Source organism: Peromyscus maniculatus, chromosome 10 (genome assembly GCF_049852395.1).
Source record: "Peromyscus maniculatus bairdii isolate BWxNUB_F1_BW_parent chromosome 10, HU_Pman_BW_mat_3.1, whole genome shotgun sequence".
Classification (NCBI taxonomy): domain Eukaryota; kingdom Metazoa; phylum Chordata; class Mammalia; order Rodentia; family Cricetidae; genus Peromyscus; species Peromyscus maniculatus.
The window spans coordinates 14,959,709-14,981,537 of NC_134861.1; the positions used below are offsets into that span (position 1 = coordinate 14,959,709).

At 44.8% G+C, this 21,829-nt stretch overlaps 1 protein-coding gene across 10 annotated transcripts in view; it reads right to left on the bottom strand.

The window, feature by feature from the left end:
• The window catches only part of Grb10 (growth factor receptor bound protein 10), a 105,009-nt gene that overhangs the window by 78,989 nt on the left and 4,191 nt on the right, over positions 1 to 21,829 (bottom strand). For 3 of the 10 annotated variants that reach the window (XM_076546006.1, XM_076546005.1, XM_015991870.3), the window contains exon 1: positions 14,853 to 15,206. The exons of 3 other annotated variants lie outside the window; for them this stretch is intronic. In XM_076546006.1, coding sequence (XP_076402121.1) covers positions 14,853 to 15,191 — 339 coding nt within the window. In that variant the 5' untranslated portion in view covers positions 15,192 to 15,206. Of the gene's footprint in view, positions 1 to 13,180; positions 13,860 to 14,102; positions 14,670 to 14,852; positions 15,207 to 21,829 lie in introns of those variants that run through there. 4 more of the 10 variants (XM_076546011.1, XM_076546009.1, XM_076546008.1 and 1 more) reach the window with 4 other exon arrangements.

Genomic DNA, 21,829 nt, shown 5'->3' on the forward strand with positions numbered 1-21,829 from the left:
CTCAAGGAACCTCAGTGTTGCTCACAATAAATTCTTGTTGTGGAGAAAGACTCTCTGGTAATACTAAGGGACAGAGAGATCCAAGGGGGCTTTTACTGGTGGATGTCAGAGCACTGGTTTGGGCCCACCAACTTGGGATTATCCTCCCTAGGTGTACACCAGCTTGAAACTGTAGGCACTATAAGCACCATCTATAATGAGCAATTGAGAGCTAAGACATTCACTTTGTAAGTGTTCCCTGGGGGATCTTAGACAACACAAGCAGTAACACCCATCCTCATCTGTGCCATGAGGAAGAGAGTAAGGGTCTCGCCAGAACACTCTGTCAAGGGCTGTGGACATCAGTAAAGGCAAGTGATGGGAGTCCAGTTCCCTAGCCCCACATGAGCCCCTTAATCTGGCTTCTATCTGTAATGAGCCAACCTGTGCTCCTAGAACATTCATATGTTGAAGTCTTAACCCCAATACTTAAAAGTGTAACTGTATTTGGAGATGGGTCATGAAGGGGTAACTAAGTTAAAAGTGAGGTCATGAGGGTGGCCCTGGTCCAATATGACTCATGTCACGCCTTTAGAAGAGGAGGTTAAAACATAGACATACACAGAAAAATAAGCATGTGAAGACAGAGAGAAGACTACAGTGGCAAGCCAAGGGGAGAGAGAAGCCAACCTACCAACTCCTTCACCATAGATTTCCAGGATTGTGATACCAAAAAAAAAAATCTGTTGTTGGGTTTTACCATCTGTGGTCCATTTCAGCAGCTGGAGTGAACACTCTGACAGCCATCTTCCCTCAAAATAGAGGCTCCTGCCTTAGCCCTCTTCTACCTTCTCTGCCTGCATCTCCTGCCTATACCTCAGATTGGCTAAAAGCCTTGCAAGAATCCATCCCAAGGGCCAACCAGCATCAAAAAGAGGTCCTCAAGGCTTTAGAAGAGCTGATACAAGAGCAGTTAAATGCTCAGCATATTGAAGAATCAACCAGCCCTTGGAATTCTCCTGTATTGGTTATTAAAAAGAAATCTGGTAAATGGAGACTGGTAACATATCTAAGAGCAATTGACAAAGTAATTCAGTCAATGGGCTCTCTACAGTCTGGAATTCCTTTGTCTACTCTATAACCTAAAGGATGGCCTCTTATAGTTATCAATTTAAAAGACTGTTTCTTTTCAATATCCTTACAAGAAAAGAACAGAGAAAGATTTGCCTTCATGGTGCCTACTTATAATAATTCTCAACCAGTTAAGAGATATCAATGGAGGGTTCTTCCACAGGGAATGTTGAATAGCCCAACCCTGTGTCAATATTTTGTACAACAGTCATTGGAAGTGATACGAAAAAAATTTCCTAAATCTATAATTTATCATTATATGGACGATACTTTATTAGCTGATTCAAATGCAGATACTTTAGAAAGAATGTTTGAAGAAGTAAAGAAAATTTTGTCCTGTTGGGGATTACAAATTGCTCCTGAAAAGATACAAAGAGGCGATTCTATTAATTATTCAGGGTATAAAATAGGTCTACAAAAAATTAGACCCCAAAAGGTGCAAATTAGGAGAGACTGATTATGGACTCTTAATGATTTTCAAAGATTATCTGGAGACATTTCCTATCTACGAACTGTTGTTGGGGTAAAAAATGATGAACTGACTAATTTGTTCAAAACCTTAGACGGTGACAAGGACTTAAATAGTCCAAGAGAATTATCACCTGAAGCTGAGAAGGAATTGGCCTTGGTGGAAAAGAAAAGTACAGGAAAAATTCAGCTACACCTGGTTATAGTTCTTGGGGACCCTTGGCTCAGAGGACATTCTGAGTGGTAGATGAGCTTTCTTAGAGGAGGGATGCAGAGCAGGAAGGCCTGTAGTGTGATGTCTAGACCTCATGATTTGCTCTGATTTACATTCAAGTCTTGTGTGCCAAATAGCCCAAGGTCTTGTTCTGAGCATGGGAAGGTAAGGACAAACCCTTGCCCTGCAGGAGATGGACAATCCATCCTCTCCTGGACCATGAGTCCTCTGCCTGGTACTGGGTTGATACAAGCCCATTTCACTGTGCATCTTAATCAACTGTGCTAGGATGCCACTGGATTTCAATATTTCTACATGATACAAACAATAACTAACTTGGTAGAGTGGTTGGCATGGAGCACGGGTTTAAACAGATACTCACTCATGGCTGCTGCATTTCCACTGGTCTATCTATGATGTGGGGGTCTTGAACAGGTAAGTAAACTCAATGAAGGATACATCAACAGACTTTTCCTAATTGTTAAGGGTGAAAATAAGACCCTTGTTACCTGTTACCTGCCAGTTGGTCCTGGCATGTGGTTGAGAATCCAGGCATAGGACTTACAGAGCCCTGGTTTGTCTCCTGATATTACCCTGACTCAGCAAGCTACATCTGGGCAATTATTTGCCTCACTGAGCTTCAGTGTCCCTAGTTACAAAACAAATATAAAGTAAAGTAAAATCTCCCTTATAGGATTTTTGTGAGGATTAATGTACATAAAGACTGAGGACAAGCTCTAACCATACAGTAAACATTAAATAAATACCTGCTGTCACCATCTGTGACATAGCAAATGGTCCCATTATCAGATGAAAAATCGTTAGCTTTGAAGTGGCCCTGGAAAACAGATTTAAGGCTGCCAGAAAGGCAGCTAATGGATCCTATCTAATTCCCATATTTGGAGATTTCCACCTCTATTGGATATAATCTTTTCCTGGATTCCCACAGAATGCCTCTGCCACACATGTGCCTTCAGATTTAGAGACTTGCTTTAAAAATGTGTGAGGGTACAATAAGTCAATCTCTAAGGTAAAATTTAAAAATTTAGAGAGGCTCACCACATCAACCATTTTTGTCTAGTTTCAAGAAAATAGATGTTAAACTTTGTAGTTGGAAAAATAAACAAAACACCTTTTAAGTCTTACAAAATGAACCGAGTAATATACAACCTACCACAATGACCTCAGGGTTGATCCATAGCCACAGAGCCTGTACAAACACCTCTCCTGGACATTGCTTACCATGACCCCAGACAGCACCTACAGCAGCAGGCTCTGGTAATGTTTCAAAGCAGACCAACATGTCATGGTCATAGGATGACCTTGACCATCCTGTGGGAGACAGGCACCTACTGAGTCCAGATGAAACCCCTTTGTCTCTCTTCCTTTTAGTCAAGAAAATATGTCTCATGCAGCTGTATAGTTAGACATGGAAAAAAACTTAAGATCTTATTAAAGGAGATATAACCTGGAGAAAACAGATGTCTTTGCTTCTTACTCCAAGATTTTCAAGAAACAAGGTACCTCTTGATTCTTGTTTGGTATCTTTGGTATCTTCCAAAAATTCCTGAGCTAACATAAAGTGTTCCTTCTGTCTAGCTTTCACACACTAAATATTTAGAGTAATAACAGTGACTATTTAGACACGCAACAAATTCCAACTTTTCACAACAAAGATATTCAACCTAGTTGGCCACAGGGAAGCCTAGGCCTTCTTGAAAGGGGGCAGAATAAGTTTTAAAAAGCAAATTCCATATTGGAAAGATACCAGAGACTACTGTGTTTTCACAAAGTAAGATGCTTAATGGGATAAATTAAGAAATATATGAGTAAATAGGAATGGAAGAGAAGGTAAATTTCTAAAAAGCAATCATAAAATTTCAAAATGCTATGGTAGAATATATGGGCAGCTTCAAAGTGAATCAAAAAATTAAATACAGGAGATGCAGTATAGCTCAGTGGCAGTGCAGTTATCCAGCTTGTATGGGGCTCTGGATTTGAAAACTAGCATCTTGAAAACTGAAAATAAAGAGAGAAGTGGTCTGAGCAGAGAACTCCATTGGTAAAATCCCTGCTGTGCAAGCATGAGAATCTGGTTTGGGTCCCTGGAACCCATGTAAAGGGTCAGGCATGGGAGCCACAAATTCAGTGAGAGATTCTGTCTCAAAAAATACAAAGGTGAAGTACATGTATGTATGTGTGTGGTAATACGAACAAGTATGTGTATATATATGTGCATATAAAAAACAGAGGTCAGTGTCAGACGTCTTTATCAATTGCTCTCTATCTTACTTTTGGAGGCAGGGTCTCTTAGTGTGGTGGTATAAATAAAAATTGTCCCCCATAGGCTCATGTACATTTGGTGCTCAACTGATATTCCTGTTTCAGAGGTTATGGAGCTTTTAGGATGCAAAGCTTTGATGGAGGAAGAATACCATGGAGGAAAGGGGGCTTAAGAGCTTATAGCCTTGTTCCACTTCACTCTCCTGGCTTCCTATGTGAGAAAGTGTGCTCAGCTAGCTTCCTGCTTCGGCCATCTGCTTCAATGTCTTCCTCACCACCATTATGGACACTCCCTCTGGAACCATATGCCAAAATAAACTCTTCCTTTTGTTTTTGGCTACGATATTTTATCACATAATGGAAAAGTAACTGATAAATACTCACTGAACCTGGAACTCACCAGCTCATCTAGTCTGGTTGGCCAGCAAGCATCGGGGATAATCCTGTCTCTGTCTCCCTAACATTGGAATTACACATGTGTATGGCCATGCCTGCTTCTTCACTTGAGTAAGGTCCTACCCATTCTTGCAGAGCAAGCATTTGACTGAATGAGTCATATTCATAGCCTTATTATTATTACTATTATTTTTTTAAAAAAAATATGGTTAAAAGAGAAAGCCTAAAATCCAAAGCACAGTTGGCAAGAGGAAAAAAAATCCCATTTGCTTAAGGATTTGTGATGAAGTATGAAACAATAAACACCCTTAACCTTATACATGGTATATGCTAGAAACTTCTAGCAGACAAGTAGCACACACACAGAATGTGTACACACAAAAAAAGGGATGGGGGAGGAACAAAACAAGGCCATTTCTATTACATCAAAGGTAAAAAGCCCACACATAATGAAACCTAACTACCCCAGGGGCCAAAGACCAAATGTTGAAATAATAAAGAGAAATGCAAAGGGAATACTGAATAGGAAAACAGATTTTTAAAAAAAATCATTGTTATTTAAAGATGAAATGAAAGACAATAAATTGGAACCAAGGTGAACACTCAATAAGGTTGCAATCTGGGAGCAGGTTGCAACCATTCTCTATCTCTCATCATCAACAGGGTAATTAGAAAATCTGATGGTAAAAAATTATTTCATTCACAAAAGCACTAAAATAATACACTCCAGACAGAAATGAACAGGAGATTCTTTGAAGAGATTGGAAGACTTTTATGGAGAAACCTGAAAGAGCAAATGTAGAAACACACTCCCTTCACTGGAGGGAAATACTTCTATTACCATTCCTATGGGACAGGGCAACACAGCTCAATTACACCCAGTCTTCAGGGAGTTCTCTTGTTGAGCTGACCCTTGCTGAAGAGACATTCATGTCCATAGAACACACAGAAAACTTTGGACAACTGAAACTGACCTGCTGAAATCCTCACTTCCCTTAATTCTGTTCACCTATTGGGCACCCACCAAAGCCTGTCAAGAGCCCTCCTCCATTCTCACATGCCTTTCACCCAATCCACCAGCCTAACAAACTTGGGCTATAAAAGCAACTGAGAGCTACCCACTTCTTCCGCTACTGCTACCAGCAGCTACCCTCTTTTCTTCAGACATAGAAACTTGTTTCATCCCTCAGCATCCTCATTACCCACTCATCCCCCAACACTGCAGATCCCATGAGCTAAGCGCCAGCCACATGCCATCCTTACCCATCTTCTGCTGAGATATCAAAATATCTGAGCCTAGATAATTTATAAATAGAAGTTTATTTGCTCATGGTTCTAAATACTGCCAAGTCCAAGTGCATGGCCCTGGCATCTGCTTAGCATCTGGCAAGGGCCTTCTTGGTTCATCAGAACATGGTGGAAGCACCACATGGTGAAACTCAACAAATATGCTAGCCTGTATCTAACCTCTTCTGTTCTTTAGGCTCTTCGGTCATTTTTAAGGATCAATGGGTCTCGGGATCTACAACTTATAAAAAAATATTCCACACACAATGTCCTTTGCCTCCATGGCCCCTAAAGCTCAAGTAGCTCCCCTGGTAACCAAGACCTCACCTATCACCCAGGAATTCAATGCACACCCTAGGGCAGTCTGAAGGAAGTCAAGACACCACCCTTGAACTCAACCCTCCAAGTCAGCACTGACAGAAGAGTTCCTGGAATAAGACCCCTTTCAAGATAGCTTCTTCAAGCACACCAGGCTTCATAAATTTTCACTTGAGACCCAGCCATAAATATGAATGTCCCTGGCCAGGACAGTTCCTTCCATTCTGCTCTCTGTCAGGGGACCCCCCGAGGCCAGCACCTTGAAAAGTGGCTCAGCTATGCTCCCTGAACCCCAGCTGTCATGCTGATTCTGGCGGGATGTACAGCCCCATCATGGAGAACGTTCTCTAACGGCCTTCTTGACAAGTCACACACACTGGGAGAGACAGAAGGAAAATGTCACACTTCCAGTACTTCCAGTTTCCAAGAAAAATTCTAGCCCTGCCTCCAGGTGAAATGCAGCCCAGATGACAGACAGCCTCTTTGGGGGTGGCTAACACCCAGAAGTAGCCAGAGCTTGTCCATCTTCCCTTTGTCTATGTGAACTCAGAGGCAGAACCCCAAATCAGATCTTCCTAGCTACAGAGGAGCAACACTGCCCAGCTTATACTGAGAGACACTCTCTGTGTCCATCTGCTCCAAATGGGTGACGTTAAGAGGCCAGAATTGGCTGCCTAGGAGGAATGAACTGTGAGGCTCCAGTGAACAGCTGTGCACCCTGGGCCTCCCAACGGGTAGGAACATCCAACCACGTTCCGCCTGTGGTCAGGTCACCACATCCAGGACTGAGCAAAGCTCTTTAAGGATCTATTTCTGACCTGGGAACATGAGGCACTTTCCAAATGGGGCAAGGGCCTTATCACACCTCTTACTTCACCTGAGGGCTTGGTATAGTACAGTGTAGAATATTCTCCCCTGAAAAGCCAAAGTTGGCCCTGGGAGAGTGTTACAAACTCAGTCTACCTTCAATGTCATATGGGTACACTGATCTGACAGTAAACTGAGAGTGGTCAAGAGACTTGGTGGTGGTGTGCATCTTCAGACAGTCTTACTCGCTACCCTCACTAGCTCTATGGCCTCAGAAGCGAAAGCATGAAGAGAGTAAGGAATGTTGCAAACCATGGCACATGTGTTCCAAATGGCCAGTGAACACCCAACAAAACACCTTACAGGGAACCACAGGACTATCCACCAATATGGATTCTTCCTCGAAAACTATCCCAGGGGGAAGGGGGAATTGAATATCTTCTACCTAATATTGTTTTAGTGCTGTGAAAAGCCCATGAGTGACGTAACACTCAATAGTGGAGTAGTGAAAGCATGTCCCCCAAGACAGAGAACAAGACACGCCTTCCCCTTTGCTACTTTTATGTAGCACAGTTTAGTTTGAAAGTCCTAGTCAGGACAAGCAAGAGAAAAAGCAGTGACAATAACAATAAAAGGCACCTAACTGGAAAAACATCCCCATGATGGGATTTGATAATGGGTCCCTCAGATAGGCCGCCAGAAGCAGAGCTAGTGAAAGGTTAAACCAAGTTTAACTTCATTAAGAAAGAGGGACTTGGGAATAGAGTTCAGTGGTAGAGCTCTTGCCTGGCATGCGTGAGGCTCTAAGAACACAGTCACAACAGGGTGAAACTGGAAAAAGGTGGACTCTCCTATAATGCTTTGGCCCCTGGGGAAAGTTTGGCAATTCTTCAAAATGCTAAACACAAATCTACTAAATGGCCAAACACTTCCAAGCCTGGATATAGACATCACAATCTAGTGGCTGGAAAAATGTAACGTGAAAGCAACCAGTACTTCTGCTGTCCGTACTGCTCTTGGCTTCCAAGATGGCACCTCAGTGCTCTGCCGTCCACAGGGACAAGTATCTCTCCACGCACTAAGAGCAGAAGAGAGTAGATCTGCTCACTCAATCCTTTTTCTTAAACTCCTAATCCCATTCAGAAGGTCTTTGACTTCATGACTTACCTGTCTCCTAAGGGCTACAGCTTTTAATGCTACTGCACTAATAAGTAAGATGCATACATTCAGACCACAGTAGTGCACTTGTCTACAAATATACTAACTGGAATTAAGTTGAAGACTTTAAATGGGTAAATTTCATGGTGTGTAAATTATGCCCCAGTCAGCCTGACTGTGTCAAAGAGAAGGGACGAGAACACTACAAAAGGCTACTGTCCCCTACCTTGAAGCCACTGAAATCACTCCTCCCCTCAGAGTATCACAGCACATTGAAGCACAGTGACTTTTCTGGAAAGCACTGCCACAAAGAGCCTGCATTAGCCCACTGTTTCTAAGCTTCCTGGGCCATGAACCTTCAGGAAAGCACTAAGTTGCCCAATATCTCAACATGACCAGAATGATTCTTGATAAAAAGGTGACAAGGAATGGGGCCCAAAGTCCAATGGGCTCTATTAATACATTCATTGAGCAACTAGAATAGGCATGAATACAAGAATCTAGTAGTGCTTTTATTATCTAGGGAGGTGTTCTGGTGTGAGAATTTTTTTTTTAAGGTAGCACTCAAAAGTGGTGGAGTGGATTAATAAATACAGAATGTAGGGTCACGTGTACAAGTAAGATTAAAGTTAATGTTATGTCATCTCCGCTAACAGGGTTAATAATGAGACAGTTTAGACCTACCTACCTTTCAGGACACAGCAAACTTCAAGCTGACAGAAGACAGGGCAAGAGTGCAGTCAGCAGCCTCACTAGGACATCTTTGTTGTCTCGGATGACACTGAGAAAGGCCCTTTCTAGTCCTTACCTGATCGTAGGAGGTGAAGGTACGGGCCCCTGGAGAAGCAAGGTGTTAAGCATACAAGTGCAAAGCGAGCCACGCAGTGGTAGAGCGCTTGGGTACCATGCCCAAGGCTCGTGTTCAATCCCTAGCACGGCGAGGAAGGCGGAGAAACCCACCAGCTGCACGGCGAAGAAGACAGAGAAACCACCAGCTCAGAGAAAGGCAAGTAGTTTCCTAAGCCATTCAAGATTCAAAAGGTTTATGACTTTTCCAAGAGTTGTGCTGTTCCAAATGAAGGCAGAGCTACTACATAAAACCTACAGTAATTCAAATGTCCAACAGGACATCCCTAATATTTATAACTGAAAAACTGACTTATAATCGAGCACATTTAAGAGTGTTACTTATGGCGATACAGAGCTAATCACAGCAAAATTTTTGGCAAATATTCCCGGGTTAATAGCACTATTAGTGATAGTTCTCAAAGAATGAAGTATCTATAACAAAAAATTTCTAGAGGAAAAAAAAAAGCATTGGAGGGAACCACACTAAGGCCTTACTGCACAAAGCCTGGTCACTTTGGAAGTGCATGGACATCAAGCAATGCTGGTCAGAAAAATCAGACCTGGGCCCCACACCACACCTACTGTGGCAGATTTTAACAGGGCTCTGAGAGGCTTATGCATGCTAACCTTAAGGAGTACTACTTTCAGACTGTGAAACAGTGTTAAATATTAACAGTTAACAGTATTAACATTTAACTTGTCAGAACTGAAACTTGCTAGCTCCCTTTAAGACAATAAATAAATATTAATAGCAAGCCTCTCTCCTTTCTTATAGCCTTAATTTCTGTGGTTCCAGTTACCTGTGGTCAACCAACATCTGACATCAAATGGAAAATTCCAGAAATAAGTAAACTGTGCCTAATTTATAAATAAAAGCCTATTATAGATATGAATAGTACTGCCATAGTTTAGGTCTAAATGTCTTTCAAAGAACCACATGTTAAAAGAGTTGGTCTCTACCTTAGAGCTACAGAAGATGGCTGCCACCTTTAAGACGTGGGGCCTATGGGGAGATTTTAGCCTTTGAAGGGGCCTCCAAAATGTCTGCCTTCTTTTTCCTTCTCGATCCTTCTCCTTGGCCATCACAAGGTGAACACTTCGCTCTGGGACACATTCCTCTCACCATGGTGTACTATGTCGCCATAGGTCCAAAAGAATGGAGACAAGACGACTATGGAAGGAGATCTCTGAACCCATACGCTAAATAAAATAAAGCTTGACTCTTTTTAACTGACTGACTCAGCTACCATCTGCAATCCTCCAGGGGTCTTGGGGTGCACTCCTGTGGATGAGAGGGGCTCCTGGACTCCCATGTTCTGTTGAGTCATCCTGACTACCCCTGCACTATCCTGTTTTATCATTTATTTTTCCCTACCCCATCAGTTACATTTCTCTTACATTGGTTACAGTTGCTGTGACAAAATGTCCGCCAGAGCAACTCAGCAGAGGAAGGACTCATTCTTGGCCTGCAGCTTGAGAGGAAGAACGGCTCTACGCTGCAAGAGCGTGAGGCGGCTGGGGACATTACATCAAGAAGCAGAGAAAGCTCCAGTGGGAACAGTCCTACACACTGACCTATAAGGCCTACAGGCTACCACTAACCCATTTCCTGAAGGTTCCACAATCCCCCAACGAGATGGCACCAGCCGGGGACCAGGTGCTCAAACACATGAGCCAATCTGTAGCCATTAGTTTCAACCTAGGTTGGGGAGAAGAGACCAAGCAAGGAGACTGATTCCTCAAACATCTGTTGAATGTGAAGAGAAGGCCCATCAAAAGCCATCAAGGCTCTCCTTGCAATTCTCACCCCCACTTAAGTGCTAAGCAACTGCTTGGGCTTGTATTAGCCATCATGGCTATGGCTAGCAAAGGCAAATAGCTCCTGGACCAGCACCAAAGTGGAGAGAAATCATGTGTAGGTGACTTAAAGTCCCATTTATACCCTCAGGATTTTCTTTCCTCCCTGATATCAGGTTTCAGCCTGAAGCATCCTGAGCACACCCTAGTGCTTCCTGATGCCTGTAAGCAGCTCTTCACAGACTAGGAATGTTCCTAAAGAAGTCCCTTGCCTAAAGAAGCAGGAAGGCAGATCCCCCCCAAAAGTCAGTTAGCCACCTCCCAACTCAAACTCATCCTTTTCTTACTATTTAACTCCCACCAGTCTCAAGGGGAACAAAGCCCATTTACTTGGAAACAAGGAAGGAGAATACTCTATTGAAAAAAATTTCAAACCTCCATAGGAAGGGTTCATGCACTGATGGCTTCAGGAAGAAGGCAAGCCATTGTGTCATTTCCACCTGCACACAAGATTCCTGACTTAGAACGGCTTGTAAGTTTAAAATATGAGCAGCATAGAACACACCCACTCCACAGAGCATCACTGCAATTCAGTACACTGTAGAATGCTAGCCTTAGGACTAGGAGCCACGCTTGTTGTCTTAGCCCAGAAACAGGGGAGAATATTATAGCACATCACAAGCCCAGAAAACAATCAAAATTCAAAGTAGGGCTTCTACTGAATATATACTGTTTAAATATCATCATAAAGCTGAAAATATACCTGAGGGTATAAATGGGATTTTAAGTCTGGGTTAGGATTGATAAATACAGTACTCACTTATAAAACTCTCAATTTAATTTTTTAAATTAAAAAAATTGAGCCAAACTACCATGCCATGTATCCTCTGTAATGCATTCTATGGATTACAAGCAAATGCAGGTTATCAGAACAAATTTGGAGGTGAGGCGTGGCTGCACCAACTGTTGGATTTGCCTTTCAGTGTCCTGCACTGGTTGAAGCTGGGTCCTGGGGCCTCGGCCAATTCCTTTTTTTAAATATGATGAAATAGAGAACAAGATGGCTCACACAAAGGCCTCTTATGACACACTCACCCAGACCTCCCAGAGTCCAAAGGGCTCAGACTGCTTCCACACCATCCCTCATTCTGCTGTTGTCCCTCTGGTTACGCAGTAACTCCACCAGATGAAGGCTGCCAACCCCAGAGCCCATGTGTTTAACAAGGCTCAGACATGGCATCTCTTCTCCAGCTTCATGGCCTTTAAGAACCCACCATGGGGGCTGGTGAGATGATTCATCAAATAAAGGCACTTGCTACCAAACACAGCAACCTGGGTTCAATCCCCAGGTCCCACACAGTCAAAGAAGAGGACTTACATTGCCCTGTGACCACCACACATGGTCTGTGCTTGAGTGCCCCACCCTCATAAATAAAACTGAAATTTAAAATCAGTTTTAAAAGATTCTACAATGGGTCTCACAGTGATGGTGGATTCCATTTCTCAGATCCAGCAAGACCCAAGTGGCATCTGAAGATATGCACTGAGCAGTGTGTGCTCCAACGTCAGACCCTGGGCCTCCCCCCCTCCCCCAGATTCTGTCACCTTGAGTATCATTAGACCTCAGTCTCTCAAGTCTAAGATGGAGTGGGCAACTGTGCTGGTCTAAGAAAGCTTTCTAAGACATTCCTCCTAAGTCACAAAACTGCCTGGTTTTTGTGGGGCCACAAGGGTTGAAAGTCAGTGAATTCAGACTGTCACCTAAATGTCACCTAATTCTAAAATTCAAAAGATGCACTGTTCTCTGAAATTGTAGAAGCCCAGTTCTGGGTGGTAATTACATGACTGTGAGAAGAGTGACTGGTGATGGAAATCCTTAAGAGAGGGTTTAGGAACAAAAATAACCCACATTTTAATTCTACCAATCTGGCACTTCTCCCACCCCTTCAAACTGTAGTGAGATTGCCATTATCTCCATCTGCTGCCTTCTAGCCGTTAGTGCACAATTCTCAATCCTGCCAGGAAAGGATCCATAATCCCTGCTTTCTAGTCCAGACACAGGGAGGGGCAAGAAGCACAAGAGGAATTCAGCCTTAAGTCTACACAGGGACCTCACACCTACCCCACAATTAAGTACATAGTTGTGTGGAACCCTAAATGGAAGTGTCACTTACCATCTTCTAGTCAGGAATGATGGAAAGGAAAATCCCAATAATCTCACCCCCCAGCCTACCATCACCCCCCCCCCCCCATCCTCACCCCATTTGCTAAATACAGAGAGCCTGGGCTAAAAGGGAATGTATAGGGCCATTACCAAAACCAACCAAACAAACAAACAAGACCCAGCCCAGCCAACACTGCTAGAAGCAAAGAAACAGGAACATGCAGGAAATAAAGGCCCAGCCTGAGGGCTCTGGCTACCAACAGGTCAAAATCCCTGCAGTCATTCACTGCGTTCCAGATTCAGGCAGAACAAAAATGAAAAACACTCACTTTTTACCCACTGGTCCAGGAATGAAAGTATTTGCTAATACAGACAGCAATGTCCCCAGCCAGTAGCTGCCTGGGTGAATGCTCGGTCCAGGCCTCTTATCAATACACTGGCAGTGGCTCCCGCCATCAACAGAAAGATGGCAGCTGATGAGAAAGGCAGTCAAAATGTAAACAGGTGATCTGACTGTTTCTCTGAAGATCTACGTCAAGAGGCAACAAATAGCTGCCACGGTCATGTGGACAATTTGTTGAACTCAATCAAAAAACATAAAACCGATGACAAAAATCTCTATTACTCAATTTTAATTAATTGCTATTTTCTTTCAGAAAAATAAGAGATTTTTATGGATAAAGATACACAGTGAGAATGTGTATTTATCCTAGGCTCCTATACTAGATTACTCTCCATCTAGGTTTAAAAGAGGACCAGGCTGACCTTAGATCCTATTTTTAACAGAAAAAAAAAGGTCCAGTTACCCCAGATGCCCGTGTCTGCTCACAGACCAAGCTGGTACGTACAACCACTGCCCACCTCTTGGCTGAGAGCAGATGCTACGTCTCCACGTTCCAGTTACAGGTTTACGTGGGTACAGTTACTACTTGTTACATAATATTTAAAAAAACCGAGATTAAAAATGGTTACATAAGACTATCCTACAGCTACGGTCCACCCAAGCTCGCGCGATCCCGGACCGTAGGCGAGCCGGCAAGCGAGCCGGCAAGCGAGCCAGCAGCTAGCAGCGCAACAGCGCGCCGAGCCCGCGGCCATTCGTGCTCGCGAGCTCGCCGGTGCTGCTCACCACTTGGATCTTTGCAGATCTCGGGAGGCGAACCCTTTCCAAACGACCACCGTGACTTCAGCACGTCTCCTCTTCCCCCCAGACCCCCGGAACGTCGCGGATGACGGAGCCCACCTGCGTACCTGGAGAGCCGGCTACCACAGACTTCACCGCACGGGGTCGCTGCGTGCGCGCTACCGGCTGGCGGACAGCTCCCGAACCCGGCAGTGCCCAGCGCGCGAACAGCGCTCCGCATGGACAGCGCTCGGCCGCGCGGCTCGCTCGGGTTCGCCACGGCTCCGCCCCAGCTAAGGGCCTACAGCGTGGGAGGAGGACTCTGGGGCCTGAGAAGCGCAGAGGCCAGCCAGGCACGCGCTGACACGCGGCAACGCGGCAACACGCGCCGATACACGGAAACACGCAACACGCGCTGACACACGAGCTACATGCGCCAACATAAACCAACACAGCCGACAAGCGCCTTATGCGAACCGACAGGGCCGGCAAGCTCAGAAACGAATGAACGCGGCCGGCACGCGCCAACACGCGCCGGCACGCGCCAACCCAAGTCGGCACGCGCCAACACGCGCCGGCACGCGCCAACCCAAGTCGGCACGCGCCAACACAGGCCGGCACGCGCCAACATGCGCCGGCACGCGCCAACATGCGCCGGCACGCGCCAACCGCGCCGGCACGCGCCAACCCAAGTCGGCACGCGCCAGCACGCGCCGGCACGCGCCAATACGGCTGCCACGCGCCCACACGCACAGACACACACAGACACGCGCCGACACGGGCCAACACGCTAAGCGAAGCTACGTAGCCTCCCAGGAGGCCATCCCGGCAAGGGTGCCGTACCTCCCCGCCCCCCGAACATGCTTGCCTGGACCCACCCCCATCTTTGCACAGGTGCTGGGAGGCCTGTTTAGCTGCGCCGGTCCCTGGTCCTCCACCGCTCTCCTCGGCTTCCAGGGGACTGACTGGGCACCCCTGACGACCAGGAGGACGAGGGACGCGGCTGGTCCTTGCGCACTACGGGAACCCCAGGACCAAACCCATGTGACGCAGCCACGCCCCGAGGCCCAGCGGGGGCCCTCTGCTGCCCAATCCCTGGATCCCTGGTTCTCATGGCAACCCTGAAGAACCTCTTGCTCCCAGCTTCTCGTCCTCCCCTCCCCCACACCCACTTCGCTCTGATGGGCAAGAACAGGAACAGCGCCTGCAGATCTCATGACGCCAAAAGGCCACCATGTCCACCGATTAAACCACATACAGAGCTCAGAAATGGGTGGTGAGCCCACCAAAAGTCAGGAATGCCACCGGCAACACCATTATCTTGACCTGCGAGAGGAGGGGAGTTCTAAGTGACTATAGCCAGCCAACCTCGGTACCCAGAATCATTTTCATCTCAAATCCTTCCTCAAAATGTCAAAGCAAAAACACTAGAAAGGGAGAGGCTCCGTTTTGAAACAACAAACACACCATTATTATATCTTGGTGAAAAAGTGTGGTTGCATATATAGAGTTAGTTAAGAAAATAATAGTAACAAGCATCTGTTATGCGCTAGTCTCTCTCTCTCTCTCTCTCTCTCTCTCTCTCTCTCACACACACACACACACACACACACACACGGCTACAACAAAGGAAGCAATGGTAAGATTAGGAAATACTTAGTGTTTCACACATGCACACACACACATGCACACACACACACAGCTTCTTAGTATCCCCAGGAGAATGGTTCTAGAACCCTACAGGTATCAAAATCCACAGATGCTCAATATTCCCTCTATATAGCCTATGAACACCCTCCCCCATGCACTTTAAATCACCCCTATATTTATAATGTCTGATACAATATAAATGCCTATAGTTGCTATAGTAATATTATTTATACGTAATGACAGGAAAAAATTCTGAGCATGTTCAACAGAGAAGCAATTTTTTTCTGAATATTTTTGACTCTGTTGACTCAATTTGTGGATGCAGAACCCAAATACAGAGCAACACACACACACACACACACACACACTCCACAGGCTCACAATAAAGCGAAAGAGAAGGTTGAGAGAGATTATGACTCTTATCGAGGTACAGAGCTAGGAAGCAGTAGATTCTCTAAGAGAGAACATGGATAGAAGGAAACTGCAGAAGGCAACAAAAGCAGCGGCATTCAACAGATTTGGAAACTGAGGTATACTCTATAGTCTTGACATCTGCAAAAGGAGTAGGAAGCTCTGAATCCCCCACCCCCACTCCCATCTAAGCACTTTCCGAGGCAAAACAGAACAGTTGCACCAAGGCAAAGCAGCCTTGCAGGTCAGCTCAGGTCCCTAAGTGCACACCCAGAGTGTGGGGAAACTGAAGATGCTCCCTAGGGGGCAGAGACTTCTAGGTAATCATGCTACAGAATTCTTTGACTGTCAAGTCAACCAAACAAAAGCAGGTTTGAGGCAGTTCTGCGTGTGGCCACCAGCAGTGCTAAGCCCAAATCAAAGACAACAAGTCCTTTAGCCCGGTCCGCTCTAGAAAGTGTGCTACTTCACTCGGGCTGTGGCTTGAAAACTTAACTTGGACTAGGTGGTACTTGACAGAGATGCTGAGCAAAGCAACCACCAGAGGCACAGAATGCCCGAGGCCAACCTTGACATTGCAGACGCCAAGCTCAAGTGCAGGGAGATCAAAGAAAACACTTAAGCTCATGTCTAAGCTTAGAGCACAGTCCAGGGAGAGAAAAATCTGGGTTCCAGGATTATGTTCAGTCTGGACCGTTAACTCACATAGGTGGCTTAGGTGTCCCTGGGCCTCTCTGCTTGGATGCTCGAAGCCAGGGTGGTGGGTGGGTGGGGGGATAGGGGGACACTCCTTTGCCTGAACATGATACCTCCTGCCTAGAAGGGCAGGTCACATAGGACAAAGAGCTCAACCCCATTCTTCTCTATTAAGTAGAAAAAAGATTTAAAAAAAAAGAAAGAAAGAAAAGGGGGGGGGGATGGTCTAATAATGAGTGAGGAGGAATCCAGGGGAGCTAGGTCTGTGCCTTCTAACCTCCTGGACACCTGTTTTTGCTCAGTTATGACATCAAAACCAGTGGACTGGAGGTAACTGACTTATCAAATGCTTAAGTCTGAAGCTTAGAGCTGAAATCTAACTGGAAAACAGCAGTGAAATTTGATGAAAAGTGAAAGTCCACAAAGTCTCAGAGGTTAGCACCATCACTTCAGCAAACAGAGAAAAGGCAGATTCCAAAGCAAGACACACTAGCAGTCTTAACGAAGTTAGAGTCAAGAGTTCTCACCCGCTCCTCAACAGACTACCAGAGCAGCAGGGCAAGCCATTGGACAGGAGTCAGCAGGCTTAGGGAAGCCTTTGGTTGCAGATTAGAAACAATGGATCTAGTGAAAGTCCCAAAGAGCTATTCCCTACAGAGCTATGGAGAACTCTGGAGATATGGGCATCATGGGTGCCCCACATTCTGGGACAGAGGCTCAGTAAAGCCACCATTCACACTGGGGTCCATGGGCTTCTCAGCCAACATGCTTCTTCTCAAGTGGGAGAACAGAAAGGGCCTCAGAAGTCCATACAATGCCTCTATAATGGGAAAGGGGACCCTTCAGCAGGGGCATAAGCCACTCCAGCTTTCCAGGGGTGAGCTACGAGCCTCAGCCTCCCTGGGACCTTGTCCACCATTTTGCCCAACCATTACTACCGCTCCAGAACTTCTTCCTTCAGGCCCTGCAGCATGCATGGGAACCACTGCCCTGTCGACTCAGTCCCTATAGGCATCAATGGCGCACTAGCCAGCCAACAGCAAAAGGTACCCATGAGAGAGACAACCTTGGACCAGCTTTCCCAGCTCCACATTCAGTCCAAGTCAGTGGTACACTGCTGCTGCCCTCAGCTCCACTCAGGTGAATGGTGGCTCATTAGGCCCTCTATCTCTCCAGGTTCATACTACTTCCCATGAAAAGTCAGACACAAAGAAGCCAAACAAAAATAAATAAATAAAAATTTAAATTAGAAGAAACTACGCAGAAAAGGTCTTAAAAATATTATTTCTAAATGAGATAAGATATTGGGGCTGGAGAGATGGCTCAGAGGTTAAGAGCCCTGGCTGCTCTTCCAGGTCCTGAGTTCAATTCCCAGCAACCACATGGTGGCTCACAACCATTTGTAATGAGATCTGGCACCCTCCTCTGTATACATAATAAATAATAAATTTATTATTAATAAATTTATTAAATAATAAATAAAAAAATCTTTAAGATATTGCATGATGACACTAGAATGCTATGCTATTTTAAAAGAACACTTGCTGGCTCTGGGTATCACGGTACCAACACAGGTGAACCAGCTAAAACAAATCTATCCCTCTGCAGTGGGATGTGGCACCATAGCAGAGGCTGGGGAGAGGGGCCAGCATGACAGATCACGTAGAGCCATGTCTACTGCCTTCAAGTATACTTGAACCTAAGACTGCTGTTATAAACACTACTGTAAAACACAATCGGAGAGGGCTGGGGTATAGCTATTGTCCAGCATGTACTAAGTCCTGAATTCAATTCCCAACACAACAACAAATACAGAGGCCCTTCAAAGTTTTAAAAATGAAAATACAACAAAAGCTAATAGAAAAGTTAAAGGTAAAATTAAGGGTATCATTCCAAACCTAAAGCCATACAATAGATAGTTGGAAATCAAAACTTTAATAAGAGAGTACTTACCTCTCATGAGTGAAGCCCTGGGTTCAGTCACCAGAGAGCAAGTCCAGAAGGCTAAAAAAAACCAAGTAAATGCCACTCTTGGAAATTAAGGGAAAGAAATTGAATTGATTCAGTTGTCCAAGACTTGGAAAAAAAAATGTTGCTTCCAGCTTCAAAGAGTCCTCAACTTACCCCACCAGACATATGCAGATTTTACCAGGTTAAATCTCCAAAGAAATTCAGCAAACACAAAGAGAATCCCTAAAAGTTTCCAGACACAACAAACACAAAGCCAAACCACCACCATCCCCCAAAACAAACACTTTGGTATTCTTTCATCCAAAAAAAGAAAAAAAAAAAAATCAAATGAGCTTCATTCTCAGCTTCTGGCTGCCCTAAAACAGTAGCAGGGTTCAACTCTTGGAGGGAAAACTAACTAACATTGAGAAATTTGTTCAACAGTCGGGGCAAGACTAAGGACATTTCATGCTTAAAAGGTACCTTGTTTGAGAAAAGCTGATGTAGACTTTATATATTTTATTTATTAAATAAATTTATTAGATTTAATAAACCAAGAAATTAAAAAAAAAAAAAACCTTGTGAGATCCAGGAGAAAAACAAAGGCCATGTTAAGGATGCTGCAGAAGGAAGATACAGAATTGGCAATGTACAGTATGCAGGGAATCTCCAGTGGCAGTAGGCATGGGCAAGCATCACCTACAAGATTGCTTATAAAAGAGAACTGAGAGCTCACCTCCTGCAACTGAAGCCAAGGATTTGTAACATTTGGGGGACATTGAGGTGATAACGATATAAAAACACCTAGGCAAAAAGAACCGCAGCAAAAAAGTAAAATGCCCTATGAGTTTATAAGAAAGTTTCCATTGTAGACTACATTGGCAGAGATGTGAGTGGCACTTAAGGGGCTATTCCCACTCTGCCTACTCTTTATCTGGTCAAAAGAAACAATGAGGAAACCAGAGTACTCAGGATAGTACATGGCAAAATCCTCACCTTTCTACAGCAAAGGACTGGGAAAACTTGAGCTCCAGGAGGGAGACAGAAGATGGGGGGGGGGGGTTGACTGCAAGGGATTTCTATGTATTATTTATTTAGCCTCTGTTTATGAAGGTAAATGTGAGAGACTGCAGCTAGACTTAGTTATTATTAATTTTAATTATAATTAAAATTATATAATTATTAAAATTAATTATAATTAATTAATATTTAATTATTTCTGAATAATACTTTATCGCTTTCCTTAAACTACTATTACCTTCTCTAGCATTCTGATTTTTTTTTTATTAAAAAAAACCACACACATACACAGAAAGACACCCTCAATGATCTGATAACTAAGGAATGGAGCCTGTGTCCCTCCACCCAGTAATCTAGGGCGCCAGGGACACTAACCCAGCCTGTGTCCACTTGTAGCCCCCAGGCTACAAAGTGTAGAGAAGGGACAGGCACAACCTGATATCTAAGGATGATCCAGCAGGGAAGGGAGGGGCTCCTTTGACCACCTTCACCCCCCTCCTGTGGTCAGTCACCACAATAAGGAGGTGCACAGCACAGAGCACAGTGTTCCCATCTCTCTAGGAACATCCTGGAGTGGTTTCTGTAAGATCCACACCATTTTCATCGAAAGAGAGCAAGCAGCTCCCTAGAACTGGCAACCAATAGGCTCTCAGGGAAAAGCACACCACAGCCTGTGCTGGCTCCTTAGATGCCAGGGTGGAAAGATGGGCACTGTAGGCTTTGGGTGAAGCCAGCCCACAGAGACACTCAGAAGGCTCCAGACTCACCTGGCTCCACCTCCTGCCCAACACCCTAACACAAAGACCTCCTTGGTAGCAGTACTTCTAAGCAGGCCCCAGATTCGGTGCAGGGCACTGTCCTCAGTCAAGAGGCTACTGTGCAGGTATCTAAATTTAAAAGTTCCTCAACTCATAGCAGCCTTTGGTTATTATAAGTTTCCTGGAGCAGGAGATCCTAAAACTACTGCTACAGATTTTAAATTTGGTAGGCAGGGGATTATTTATTTGTTTATTTGGCTTTAGATTTTAGTATATTTATACACAGATTAGCTGTGAGATATCTTAGGGATGAGACACAAGCCTACACATGAAATGAATTTGCTTATTATATACTGCATACACATGGCCTGAAGATAATTTTATACAACACTTTTACTAATGCCATGCCTAAAATAAATTTCATATGGTAGGAATGAATGTCCATTTGTTACAGTTTTAAGTTGCCACTCAAAAACTTTCAGATTTGTGATTTCTGATTTTTAGATTATGGATGATCAACCAACATTACATTAAAAAAAACTTTTATATTGAAGAACATCTTAGCTGGAAACTTGCTTATGAACTCACAGGGGTGCTAATTTAAAAATATTAAAGTAAGGAAAAATAATTAAAGTGCTTGCTTAACACATACAAGGTTCTGAGTTTGAGCCCCAGCACTTGGAGGGGAACAAAAAACAAGCCAGCCAAAGTCCCTACAAATCACAAAAGTGAAGGCAGTTTGAGGCAAGTTGCCTTTCCCGGTCAAGTTTCCATGTGGCTATGGGACATCGGGGAGGGGGGGGGGAGGGCAGGAAGGGCCTGCAGGTATCCAGCATGCTTTTCCCATTGTCTGTCAGAGGCTTAGGCAGAGCCACCCGGAGAGCTTACCTGATTGAACTGGACCAGCCAGAGAGCCGTTTACTCTGCAGCTCTACCTGCTCTGGAAGAGCAAGTGAGAATCCCAGGCCTCCAACTGAGCATTAGCTGCGGTGGTGACAATGATGGTGGGGTGATAAGGACCAACAGAGCTCTTTCTGTGCCATGTGCTTTAGGAGCGCCTTGTTAATGGCAGTTACCCAGGCCTAATTACTTGGCTCAAAACCCTGCAAGGAAGTCAGTGAGGGGTGGGGCTGCCCACCAGCACAGCCCTGGAATGGGGCTGCAGCCACTCCCCAGGGGACGTGGTCAGCATGTCCAGGATAAGCATACGTGCTCATTTCAGACCCGGCTGGGATAAAAGCCTCTATGGAGTCCAGACGCAAATCTTTAGGGTCTGGAGGCAAATGTCGCAGGCTTCCTGTGCCTGCCAACCAGACACTCCTTTTTACACCAACTTTCAGCCCGTCTGAGCTCATACCTCGTGAGTTTAA